This window comes from Phytophthora cinnamomi (assembly GCF_018691715.1).
Source record: "Phytophthora cinnamomi strain GKB4 chromosome Unknown Contig127, whole genome shotgun sequence".
Taxonomy (NCBI): domain Eukaryota; phylum Oomycota; class Peronosporomycetes; order Peronosporales; family Peronosporaceae; genus Phytophthora; species Phytophthora cinnamomi.
Window position 1 is genome coordinate 128,173 of NW_027151060.1, and position 12,025 is coordinate 140,197.

Here is a 12,025-nt window from a genome sequence, read left to right on the forward strand (position 1 = left end):
ACGAATCGTGGCCGTCACTCGAGTCCCATTCATACAGGCTTCTAACACAACAGAAACTCTTAGTTGAATGTTGGCAACATCCACCTCCACTGCCATAAATATCGTGGAAGCGTAGTTATCGAGCTGATGATTTGTTGACCGTCGTGATTGAGGCTGGCCATGCTCAGATTTCCGCAAGTCTCGTCGTTGCGGGTTACGCCCGTCATACGTGGACGCTCTAGCCGTCCAGACCAGGCAAAGGGGTATCGCTGCAACAAACAACACCGGACTAGCTGAAAAGCAAAATTGCAAGTATCATAAGCACATTTTGCGGCCTCGACCTCGATCACGTAAATTCACGAGCACCAAGAATACGTGCCATTGCCTATTTTCAGTCAGAATGACTAGCCGCCTGCCGCGAACCTAGCTGAACCAGCAAAAGCGCACTTAACGCGTACTTACAACTGTTGATGCCTGAACCCTAGCCAGATGTCGCAATCACAATTCCGCAATACATCCCACTGTGTGGACCACACACGGGTTTTGCCGCACGGCGATTGGCGCAATAGCAATTGCGATGTGCCCAGAGCCGGGCCGAGGTGATGGGCTCCGACCCTAAGGATTTATATGGAGTTTAGTATGCCGACGGCGGCTCCTGACCCACCATATGCGAAACCGTGCCGCACTTGGTTTTTGTATGCAGCGAAGCTCGCTGCCGCCCCCTCTCTCCCGGCCCAGGGCTGCCTGGCAAAGAGACGACTGGCTCGGCGCCTTCACTTGAGAATCCGCGCTTACGTAAACGCCCCGCTGGCCGCTTCCCCGCTCGTAATCAAGGCGCGTCAAGAGGCCATCAAGCAAGCAAGTGAGCCGCCGACCCGAGACGAGCACCATGGACGCCTTCCACAACCTGTTGCGCGAGGCCACGAACCCGCGCAACGGCGCCACCGGCTCGTCGCCGCTTCCCATGCCCGGCAGCCTCACACAGGCGCTGCAGAACGCCGGCGGCGGCCACGCCATGGGCATGACTCCCCCGCAGCTCGGCGGCGCGGCAGGCAACCCCATGGGGCTGCCCATGGGCATGAGCATGCCGCTGTCCATGCCCGGCCTCCAGCCGGGCGCCTCCAACGGCCTCGCGCCCATCCACGGCGGCCGCATGAACCCGCTCATGGCCGCCAACTCGCAGATGTTCCCGAGCCTGGGCGGCGCCGCCACGTCCATGATGGCAGTTCCAGGCGCCGCAACGGCTACAGCCACCACTGCGCCCGCGGCAGCTGCTCCCGCGGCCAAGGAGAAGAAGACCGCCACCAAGAAGCGCAAGGCCCCTAGCTCCAACGCTGACGGCGAGTCGGGCGAGGACGGACGCAAGCAGCCCGAGGAGTACGAGGACCCCAAGGCCAAGCGACGCGCGCAGATTGCCAAGGCCGCCCGCAAACACAGACAGCGCCAGAAGGACGAGCTTATTGCGCTGCGCGCCAAGGTGAAGGACCTCAAGGAGCAGATCGAGGTGCTGCAGTCGTCTGAGCCCTCAGAGCACAACACTGAGCTCGGGTGGAAGCAGGAGGCCGAGCAGCACGCGGAGATCCGCGCTCGTGTGGACCAGGAGAACGAGTTCCTGCGCAAGACCCTGATGGAGCAGATGAAGTTCATTCAGCGGCTACAGGACTACTTCACCAAGCAACCCCTGCTCAACATGCCCTCGCTGGACATGATCCTGAACTCGTCGTCCTCGGCCTCGACCACCCCCGCCGCTCTGTCCAACACGATCTCAGCCGCGCCCTCGGTGCTGCAGTTGCAGTCGGGTTCGTTCCGTGACCGACTTGCTGAAATGGCCACTGAGGCCATGGCGAACGCTGAGAAACAGCTTACGGCGTGCGAGACCGCCTTCCGAAACCCAAAGACGTCCACCATGACGTACTTCGGACTGCAGGTTCAGTACGAGATGGGCAAGAATGAAATGGGTATCTTCTTCCGCCACCACCTGTACGGCTGCAACTCGAGCGTGGTGATGAACGACCTCTGGTCCGTGGTTGGCGACGCCACCTTCGAGAAGAGCTTTGCATTTACCGAGACGGCCGAGGTGTTGGAAGAGGTGGACCCCAACACTAAATACATTCGCCGCGTGGTGAACCTCACCATGTCGAACGATGCCGCCGTTGGTGGAGGTATGATGAAGGAAGAGAGTCTGACCGTCAACCAGAAGCACGACAACCCTGACGGTAGCTCAACGATGATTTCGCGCTCCATCCTGGACGATCCCAGCCACCCGAAGTCTCCGGATCACCTTCGCCGCAACGCCACCACTGCGTACGTTTTTGTATGATGTGTCATCTATAAGGTTTGAATGAGCCTAACCCATTGTGTCCTTTTGCTTGCACTACAGGGTGTCATTGAAGAACTTTAACGACACAACGGGTCAAGGCTGCTTGTTGCTGTGGTCTGTGAAGGTCGAGCTTGACAAGGACCCGGAGGAGCGTGCCAAGAGCTTCAACATTCCTGACATTATTTTGAAAAACCTCTTCGAGGTTGCTCCCGTGTACGTCAAGGGTATTGTGGACCGCGCGCGCGGAACGCTCCCCCAGAGCTAAGTCCGCCGCTTGTGGTAGACATTAAGATGGCGTAAAGTCCAAACACGTAGGAGGCGATATGTTCGTTGAGTTCGATGCACGTCCTTCGCCGCCAGGTATTAGTAGCAAATCTGGGCGGTTAAGAATGAACAAGCACATTTGATTTAACCATCGAGATCGAGGTAACTCACGATTCTAGCGGTAGCGTCGATCGCGATGGCCTCGTTCTCGGCTGCGACTACGACTGCGACGACGTCGGTCTCCATCTCGGCCTCTTCTAAGAGGAGGGCTACGGTCGCGTTGGTCCCTCCTTTCTCGGCTTGGGCTGCGACGACGACGGTCGCGACTACGGCTGCGCCTGCTTGACGAGCCGCTTGATTTCGTCGTTGTTGTCGGTGATCGACTACGCCTCCGCTTCTCGTCACCGTCACCGTCCTTCGAAGTACTAGCGGCTGGAACCCCTCCATCTCCGCTTTCCCTTTCTGGGACAGGAGCCGGGCTATACGAAGAGGACTCGGTGGCACTTTGGGGCGGCTGATAGATCGCGCTGAAATCCAATGAGCGTGGTTAAAATCAACGGCGTAATGACGCAGAAACAGTTGTCCCCACCGAACAGTACCTGTACGACTGCTGTAGACGAGCGAGTGCCGCGGCTTCACGTTCAGCTTTCGAGGCTTTCACTTTCTACGATCCCAACAAGGTTCTCGTTAGTCTGATGATACAACTGCTGCGACTCACAAGAAATTGTGTCCTACCTTCTTCCTCAGTCCGAAATCATCGTAGCCATCCTCGCCGACCTCCGTCTTGGCAGATGCAACCCTGAACGCGTAAACAACAATCACGCCACCGTTCGTTCGTCACTCAGTGATGCACTCCATGAATCGAAAAATAGTTACTCACCGCTCCTGGCGCTCGTTGAAGCCGCCCCCTGCGCCGTCGCGCTTTTCGTCCTGAATCAAGACGCAACACCACCGCAAAACCAGCGTCAGTGCCTCTTTCCACATCGTCACCTGTTCAGCTCGGCACGCACCAGCCCAGCCATCCCTGGCTTGGAGCTCTTGCACATGTTGCACTCGTTGCGTCGCTCCCAGTTGACATTTCCGCATCTGCAGATACAAGACGCAACCGTCAAGCCCATTTGCCTTGCTCCAACTCCTAGCAGCAGCTCTACACACGTGTTGCACGTCCAGTCTCCCGGCTGGAACAGCCCAGGAGGCCCGCGGAAGTCGGCCCCTCCCTTCGGCTTGGGCTTTTCGCCTCCCGCTCCCTCCGGTCGAGGCGTCTGACAGCGATTGCACGAGCTTCGGCGCGCAAAATTGATGTTGGAGCAGCTACGAGAGGCACGCAACGACAGCAGGACATTTATTTAGTACGGTGAGCCAAACAGGGTGGACAACTATAAGGCACACGCAGGACCCACCCAGGATTGGGGCAGGCCCAGTCCCCGTCCGACATCTGAAAGCCACCGCCGCGTCCTCCTCCACCGCCACGGCCTGCCATCTTGCAATCGACACGAATAGTGCGCGCCACTTTTTTTGAGGATACGCGCTCAGATCTGATTCTAGACAAAATGGCTACATCTACTCGGCCGTGGCGTCGGTAGACTTAGTGACAGCGGTGGTGGAGGTGTCTGCCTCAGAGTCTTTGGCTTTGGCGACAGCCTCTTCTTGGGCCAGTTGAAACAAGAAGACGGCGGTCTCAAACGCCACCTGCCGGTCCTGCGCACTTCGCGCGATCACTAGCCGCTCTAAGGTTTGCTGCAGCTCCACGAGGCGGTGATTGGAGAACTTGTGCCGGATGCTCGCAAGCTGCGACTCGTCTAGCCGCTGGAACGAGTAGACTGAGTAGTCCTTGAGTGCTTTCAGCTGGCGTGCCGTGGTGCGCACACCCTGCGCTGCATCAGGCGACAGCTCCTGCAGCGCCGCCTCCACTGACAGCAGTACCTCGTCCAGCGCCGTCTCGAAGAACCCCTGCACATAAAGTTGCATGGCAGCATTGTCACTACTTATCTGTGTCACCACTTTCTACACTGATATGATACAGAGACCCACCTTTAATTCGTCTCCGTCCATTTTTTCAAGCAGCTCAAACGCGCCATTTGCGCTGCTGAACGAAAACGCGCCGGCCATCGGGCTTTTGTCGTCGTTGTCCAGCTCATTCAGCAGCGCCAAACTTTCATCCAGCACCATCTCAATATCCAAGATGATGTCTTCCTGCTCGAGTGCGTCTGCTTCACGCGCGGCCTCCTGCAGCGCGTACCCCTTGAGGACCTTCTCGATCTTCAAGCTCTTCGCCTTTTCAGCCACCGCCAGTTCCTGTGCAAACCGCAATTTCAACATCATCATCACGTTGGATTGCGGCCGCATTAGCAAAAGTAATATAGGAAAACGACGAAGAGGTGGAGGCATTGCAGTGCCGAGTACAGTGCTGTATCACTCGACAGTCTCACCTCTTCATCCACGTCGAGGTTCTGCCTCGCGTACGGCGGTGCTACCGCGAATTGGGAGCCGAAACCAGAGCAAAACGGTCCGTTCAGACTGCTGCAAGTCGCGCTGCCTGATGCTGCGCCTGCTACCGCCTCGATCGCTGCGCAGGCCGCCGCGACCGCCGCCGAGAGCTTCACCATTATCAGCTCAAAATCGAAGTCAGCGCAGCGCCATGTGGCACAATGTGTTCGAATTGTGTTACGCGCAACCTTCGCGCAACCTCAGCTCCGTCTCGGCGCAAGGCCATCAATCGTAGCCGCACGCTCGCCAAGCCAAGCCTCCGTCCGACCATGACCATGCGCGTGCTGCTGTCCACCTCGAGCGCCGTCAAGACCCACGTCGCGCGCGCCACCTCGTGCTGGGTGCGCGCGTCGTCGACGCTCGAGACCCCCGTCGCTGCGCCCACGCGCTCGCCCACCGCGCTGGGCCTCGTGCCTCGCCGCTCCAACGTCCCGGAGGTGGGTCGCGTCGCTTGAGCTGTTGCTGGCCGAGTATCTTGCCCTGACGCCTGTGTGCGTGTGGCTCCTGCTGTTGTACTCTTCGTGCAGCCCCCCATTGACATCCAGACGGCCCTGAGCAAGTGCAAGGAACAGAAGGCTCGCAACTTCGACGAGGTGAGAGTCTGCTGCTTCATCTGGGCGCATTGCGCTGCCGACAGGAGACTCATTACGGTGTGGTGAACGTTGCTGCAGACCATCGACCTCGCTATCCAGCTGGGTGTGGACCCACGCAAGCCGAACCAGAGCGTGCGCGGCGTCGTGAGCCTGCCCAACGGCACGGGCAAGCAGGTGCGCATCGCCGTGTTCGCGCGCGGCCCCAAGGCCGAGGAGGCCAAGGCTGCTGGCGCGACGATTGTGGGTGCCGAGGACCTCGTCGAGCAGGTGCAGAGCGGCAAGCTTGAGTTCGACCGCTGCATTGCCACGCCGGACGTGATGCCGCTGGTGGGTCGTGTGGCCCGGATTCTCGGCCCCCGCGGTCTGATGCCCAACCCCAAGCTGGGCACGGTGACGCTGGAGGTCGGCGACGCCATTACGGCTGCGCGTGGCGGTCAGGTCGAGTTCCGCGCAGAGAAGAAGGGTATTATCCACGCTGGCGTGGGCAAGATGAGCTTCTCGGAGGAGGCGCTGCTGGAGAACGTGCGCGCCTTCATGGTGGCGCTCAGCGACGCCAAGCCGGAGGGCGCCAAGGGCAAGTACATTAAGGTAAGGTGGTCTATATGCTATTGGTGCGTTATTGGGTTTAACACCTCGTGTTGTGCCGCAGGCTGCTCACCTGAGCTCCTCGATGGGCCCGAGCTACAATTTGGACACCAAGTACCTGGACCCGGCCTCGACGTCTTTCATGCGCTTCGAATAAGCAGAAGCAAGCTCCGTCCTGCTTTTTAGAAGAGATAGCGCTGTCTCCCATAGACCTTGAGCGGCAGCGAAAAGCGATCGATGTATACCCTGGTGCAGCTCTCTAAAACTAAACACAGACGTGTACAGCGGTGTCATACAGCAACTTCTACGGCCCACAGCTTCAACGTCATGCAAGCACAAGCTGAAGCTGCACGATGGACGTTCCCCTTGTATATTCTCATGACTTCAGCTCCTCAGTAGGTTTGAGCCACAAGTAGGGCCTTCCATGCGCTAAAGCAGCAGAGATACACTGTAAATACCGTCGGTCCATTTCTGCTCAGTTTCTGCTCGCTCGGCGGTATCTAAGAATCCTATTAGTGAGCACAACGGCACATGCTCGGGAAGACCATGACGGAAGAACTTCGGTACTACGCGCGCTCGGAGCGCCACCTGCAGGCGCTGCAGGCGTGGCTGGAGGGGGCCAAGCCCGTGTACCCCGCGTCCGTCGCATCGGGGGGCTCGGACGTGGTGCAGAGCAAGCTTTTCCCTCTGTTGGAGACGCAGGAGCTGGGCGGGGTCGTGCTTTATGCCCCCACGCTAGGATCGACGCAGACGCTGCTGCGCGAGACGCTCAAGCCCTCAGCGCCCGCGGGCCTTGTGTGTTACACGGACCTGCAGTCGAGCGGCAAGGGCCGCGGCTCCAACACGTGGTCGTCGCCCGAGGGCTGCCTCACCTTCTCGTTCCAGAGCACCTTCGTGGACGGCACCACGCTGCCCTTCGTGCAGTACCTTGTGTCGCTGGCTATCGTCAAGGCTGTGGAGGCGGTGCATACGGCGGTGCCAGGCAGTGCGGGCCCCGTGAGGATCAAGTGGCCGAACGACATCTACGCCAACCAGGTCAAGATCGGAGGAATTCTGTGCCAGTCCGAGTACCGCGATGGCAAATTCAGTGTCACTACCGGTGCGTGGATTCGAGCTTAGTACGTGTATTTGGTGAAGAAGGGCATGGCTGATGCGGTGTTTTCTACGGGTTATTGTAGGTGTTGGCATCAATATCTCGAACCAGTCGCCGACGATTTGTCTCCAGGACATCCTGGGGACGGAAGATCACCCCTGTTCCGTCACAAAGTGCGTCAGTAGCTAGGTGGAGTCCTGTTTGTTCTTACTGACAATGTGGGGTGGTTGATCGATGTAGAGAGGAGTTTTTGGCGGCGTTCTGCAACGCGTACGAGCCGATGGAGAAGCTATTCCTCGAGAAGGGATTCGAGCCGTTCATGACGGACTATCTGGCGCGGTGGCTGCACACGGACCAAGTTGTGCAGGTTGCAAGCGGTGAGGATGCGGGAGGCAAGAAAACCCCCGCTGTCATCAAGGGACTTACTGGCACTGGGTGCCTTCTGGCCCAAGGTGATGACGGTGCTCGTCTTGAGCTTTACCCTGATGGAAACTCGTTCGACTTCCTCTCGGGCTTGTTGAAGCGCAAACTGTGAAGTCACAAACCGATCAGTCGTACGTGATGCTAAGATGTGTACGTAAGTTTGTGCTGTATTAGTTCATCGCTCGTGCCTTCATTGTAACGAGACAGCTAAGAAATGAAGCCTCGCGTTCATTTGGACCCGAACTCGTCTTCCCACTTGACAAATCTCTCTAACTGGTCTTGGCCTACGGACTTCGACACGTTCTCGAGGGCTGTTTGGAAATCCGTCCAAGTGATTTCAAGCGCATTTTTCTCGTGAGCTTTCAGTTCCTCATCAGACGCACCCTGCTGCTGCTTCCGATGGAGCTCCTTGAGAACCTCGGGGGTATACAGTCGCTTTACTGGCATCATTTTGGCAGTGTCACAAAGGCCACAGATATCGTCGCCACTGTAACCCTGTTTAACCCACACAGGCACCGAGGTCAGCACAAATCCAACGTCGTCAAGAGAGTAAATCGTACACGTACACACCTCAGTTGATGCCACAAGTGTGTCGAAGTTTACATCGGAGGCCACATCAACCTTCTCCAAGTTCAGTTTGAAGAGCTGAAGACGACCTTCGGCTTCTGGTAGCGGGATATCTGTAAATACGTTCGTATCAATCCTCAAGCTGTACAAGTCTACAATCGGTATCGAGAAATACAATATATATATGGTCGACGCGCACGTACAAACGCGTTTAGTCAGTCGACGACGCATGGCTTCATCCAATTCCCAGGGCAGGTTCGTTGCGGCTAGAACCATCACGCGGTTTCCAGGGTCTGCTGGGTCTCCTGAGGAGACACCATTGATCTGAACAAGTAATTCCGTTTTCACTCTACACCAAATACGCCACGGGATCACCACAAAAAGTTTATGAGTTCGCCTCTAAAAAACATAAAGGTGCACCACATACCTGCGACTTGACTCGTGCTCCTGGGCACCACCACGTGCACCAGCAATGGCGTCAATCTCGTCCATGAAAATGATCGAAGGCGAGTAATATCGCGCCATGTCGAATAGAATTCGCACCATGCGCTCGGACTCCCCGCGATACTTCGAGGCGAGCGTCGAAGCCGACACATTAAAAAATGTGGATTTGCACACGTTCGCAACAGCTTTTGCTAGCAATGTTTTGCCCGTTCCCGGTGGACCGAACATTAATACGCCGTTGCACGGCTTAAGAAGACCGTCCTTGAAGAGGTGAGGTGCAATTTGTGGCAACATCACAGCTTCTTGCAGTAATTGTTTCGTGTGTTCTAGTCCAGCGATTTGCTCAAAGCTGATCGCTGGCGCTGAATCCACGATGTCACGCTCGATCATCTCAATAAGCTCCAGGTCGACCCAGCCTTCCTCCCTCGCCTTTTCGGAGTACTTCGGTTTCTCACCCTCACCACGTTCTCGTGCTCGTTCATTTTCCTTTCTAGCGGCCTTCAATCCACCGTCCTTACTTTGCCTGGCTGGGGATGCACCAGTTGGAGCTTTAGCACCGCCTCGACGAGGTGGTTGTCGTCGTTGGTCGTCCCCAGGTGTACGTCTCCCCGAAGGTGCTGCAGGTCCTCTTGCTCCTGCCGACCCTCCTGCCGGCTTTCGAGCCACGCGACTTCATCAAAACAACTCAACTTATTGACATCACAAATGGTAGATACGTTGAGAAGGATACTTCACGTACTTGTTGCGCTGATTGTTATTGTTGCTGTTGTTGTCGTTAGCCCACGATGGTGCCGCACGAGCAGCACCGCCACGGAATCGGTTTGGAATTTTTTCCGGTGACGGAGGAGCCCACACGTCAGGGTCTTTCTTGTCTTCCCCCTAAATGCAAGGTGCAGTGAGTGGCAATGATGTATGAAGTTCAAACGCAACGATAGCAGATATTACGCTGGGACCCGGTCGTCTGGGATCAGGTGGCGCGCAAATCTCCCAACGTGGAGAAGCTGAGGGTTCTTGTCTCTCCGCTTGTGGGTAAACTCGAGCCATGGCTGTTCCTGGTGGAGCCTTGAAAGCCTGAGTGAGCTCGACGTAGTCTGTAATGAGATTCAGCTCGTTCTCCAGCTCGATCTGCATCTGCATGGGACGTCACATCACTTCCATTGAAGCCAAATGCAAGCTTACAGTACCTGCAACCATGGTTGTCGCTCGGACATCTTCGTCATTCGACGGATAAATTGGCTCAGTGTTTGCAGCGTCGTCTGGTACAGTGCCAAGCCCTTGTCGTACTGCGCTTCCAGGCAGAGCTCCCTCGCTCGTGTCATGGCCTCGCCCATTTCACGGATATCCCGCAGCTGCATGGTCGCCATCGCTCTTGGTCCAAGACTTGGGATCTTTGAGACGCCTCTTTGAGCTCTTCAGCGAAAAAAAAAATGTTTTGAAACTGTGGATGAAGGACATGCGCACATGTAAATGTGTATATTTCCATTTGCGTTCTCATTGACAACTTTTCTTCATACGCGCTTCAGGGACCCGCTCTGTCGTCGCGATTTTTTGTCCCATGGCGCTCCCTACGACACCATCGTCTCTCGTCGTATATCGATTCCGGTCGGAGATCTATGTTGGCCCCGCGGCGCGATCGCACATTTACACACATCACTTTAGTGCTCGAGCGTAGCGTGCTCGATGAGGTCACTGAGTTCAAAGGCCTGTTGTGCGTAGAACTCGCTGGACGTCGTTTTAATATGCAGAAGCTCCTCATCCATCGACGAGAGTAGCAGCAGAAGCATCTCGTAGTCACCCTGGCAGTGCATGTGCAGGCTACGCATAATGCGCTCGCGGGTCTTGGCGCGGTCCCGCGGTGATAGCTCTTGGCGCCACTGCGATGAAGCGCGGCGCACAAGGCGAGGTCGTTTCGTAGCGCTTCCAGCAACGTCCGCTTGTTCCTGCGGTGGTGAAGAAGGTGACGCCCGGCGTTTGCGGGAGTTCTCTGTCTGGATGTTCACTGTTGGATCTGGTGACAGGAGGTTGTGAATACGCCACGAGGACGTCGTCGGTGGCGTAGGGACCAATCGGCTCGTTGCCGCGGTGGTATGTCTTGGACTCGCCGTGGGGTCCAGTCGCTCGTTAGGAGGGCTCTCTTCCCATACGGAGCGAGGCGACGTCACGTTGTCCGGCAGGCGGGGCGAGCCGCACTTGTTCGACCGCGCCAAGAACGACACAAGCGGGGCTGCCAGCGGTGCTCTGTCCTCTATGAAGCTGCCGGCTCTGGGTCGTTCCTGCTCCTGGCGAAGAGCCTCACTTCGCTGCAGCATGGCGGCCGGGTGCATGGCGCTGGCGGCCGCCTCGAGAGACATGACGGGTCGCGGGTTCGCGAAGGTCTGCTGGCGACGCCGCAGCAACTCGCGTTGGTCCAGCAGCGGCAGCTGCTTGTCCGCGTGGCTCGCGAGCAGCCCGAGCAAGCCGTCGGCCGCCCGCTCGCTGGCGAACATGGCGCGGCTGGGCAGCAGGTGCGGTATCCGCGGGGCGTCGTCGCCGTCTGTTCCTGGCTGCGGGGCGCGTTCGCGGGACGCTGCCGCTCTGCGGAGGATGTACACAAGACACGGCGGCGGTCAGATACACACGTACACAGAGGTCAAGAGCGACGCGAGGAGCTGCGCGTACCGGACGGACTGTTGCTGCTCCTGCTGCTGCTGCTGCATACCGCGGAAGCGAGCAGGTCTGCCAGGCGAAGCGGTAGTGCTAATCTGAGGCGAATAAGGATTTTCGGCGAGAAAACCGAGGAGTCGAATTCGAACAAAAAAGAATCTTTTTCGAACCAAACTGGCCGCATGGCGCGCTTCAACTCCCCCGGTTTAGCGTCGCGACATATGCACTGTTTGTATTGAAAGCCTAAGAGCAACATATACGATGCACAAAAAGGAAGTGATGTCCGTAAACGAAGGGTAATGTGGCTCAAAACGCTGGTGTGTGTCACACCAACCAGCAGTCGGCGGACCACAGCCTGGTTCGGGGAACCTTCTTCAAGCGCTCGTATGGTAGAAAAGCCCCACCGCAATGCCGCAGTGTCAGCCCGACAAGTTGTTGCATTTGCCGCTCTCGGCATCGTCGAGGTGCATTTACTTTTGCGCTCGCCGAAAGCTCCCCCGAGCGGTAAGCGGATCATTGGCGGTGACTCCAGTCGTCCCTATACCTGAGAGCTCAAACCCGAACAAGACGCAACGCACGCTTGCCGTGGATAAGCGCAAGCTCTGGCCGTGCGTGCGGACTCCTGCT

General features: G+C 57.3%; 7 protein-coding genes across 7 annotated transcripts; 3 read left to right on the top strand and 4 right to left on the bottom strand.

Annotated features, from left to right (window-relative positions):
• Positions 1 to 868: 868 nt before the first annotated feature.
• Positions 869 to 2,564, top strand: IUM83_07063 (Leucine-rich repeat protein SHOC-2; the record flags this gene model as incomplete). Its single annotated transcript, XM_067931324.1, has 2 exons — positions 869 to 2,283; positions 2,360 to 2,564. The coding sequence occupies 2 exons, from the start codon at positions 869 to 871 to the stop codon at positions 2,562 to 2,564; spliced, it is 1,620 nt and encodes a 539-aa protein (XP_067780452.1).
• A 325-nt stretch (positions 2,565 to 2,889) lies between these two features.
• Positions 2,890 to 3,998, bottom strand: IUM83_07064 (zinc finger protein; the record flags this gene model as incomplete). The annotated part of the gene is made up of 8 exons (XM_067931325.1): positions 2,890 to 2,946; positions 3,033 to 3,090; positions 3,163 to 3,227; positions 3,299 to 3,362; positions 3,444 to 3,493; positions 3,574 to 3,649; positions 3,719 to 3,874; positions 3,964 to 3,998. 8 exons carry the CDS (start codon positions 3,996 to 3,998, stop codon positions 2,890 to 2,892), a joined length of 561 nt encoding a protein of 186 aa, XP_067780455.1.
• A 125-nt stretch (positions 3,999 to 4,123) lies between these two features.
• On the bottom strand, positions 4,124 to 5,169 carry IUM83_07065 (zinc finger protein; the record flags this gene model as incomplete). The annotated part of the gene is made up of 3 exons (XM_067931326.1): positions 4,124 to 4,513; positions 4,595 to 4,858; positions 4,993 to 5,169. 3 exons carry the CDS (start codon positions 5,167 to 5,169, stop codon positions 4,124 to 4,126), a joined length of 831 nt encoding a protein of 276 aa, XP_067780499.1.
• A 150-nt stretch (positions 5,170 to 5,319) lies between these two features.
• Positions 5,320 to 6,385, top strand: IUM83_07066 (ribosomal protein L1; the record flags this gene model as incomplete). The annotated part of the gene is made up of 4 exons (XM_067931327.1): positions 5,320 to 5,487; positions 5,578 to 5,643; positions 5,722 to 6,231; positions 6,293 to 6,385. 4 exons carry the CDS (start codon positions 5,320 to 5,322, stop codon positions 6,383 to 6,385), a joined length of 837 nt encoding a protein of 278 aa, XP_067780451.1.
• Positions 6,386 to 6,759: 374 nt separating this feature from the next.
• Positions 6,760 to 7,856, top strand: IUM83_07067 (biotin-[acetyl-CoA-carboxylase] ligase; the record flags this gene model as incomplete). The annotated part of the gene is made up of 3 exons (XM_067931328.1): positions 6,760 to 7,327; positions 7,407 to 7,494; positions 7,562 to 7,856. 3 exons carry the CDS (start codon positions 6,760 to 6,762, stop codon positions 7,854 to 7,856), a joined length of 951 nt encoding a protein of 316 aa, XP_067780500.1.
• A 116-nt stretch (positions 7,857 to 7,972) lies between these two features.
• On the bottom strand, positions 7,973 to 10,119 carry IUM83_07068 (Katanin p60 ATPase-containing subunit; the record flags this gene model as incomplete). The annotated part of the gene is made up of 7 exons (XM_067931329.1): positions 7,973 to 8,239; positions 8,315 to 8,424; positions 8,515 to 8,660; positions 8,739 to 9,425; positions 9,495 to 9,634; positions 9,701 to 9,886; positions 9,940 to 10,119. The coding sequence occupies 7 exons, from the start codon at positions 10,117 to 10,119 to the stop codon at positions 7,973 to 7,975; spliced, it is 1,716 nt and encodes a 571-aa protein (XP_067780504.1).
• Positions 10,120 to 10,410: 291 nt separating this feature from the next.
• IUM83_07069 (Heme oxygenase) lies at positions 10,411 to 11,451 on the bottom strand (the record flags this gene model as incomplete). Its single annotated transcript, XM_067931330.1, has 2 exons — positions 10,411 to 11,329; positions 11,414 to 11,451. The coding sequence occupies 2 exons, from the start codon at positions 11,449 to 11,451 to the stop codon at positions 10,411 to 10,413; spliced, it is 957 nt and encodes a 318-aa protein (XP_067780503.1).
• Between the last annotated feature and the right edge of the window lie 574 nt (positions 11,452 to 12,025).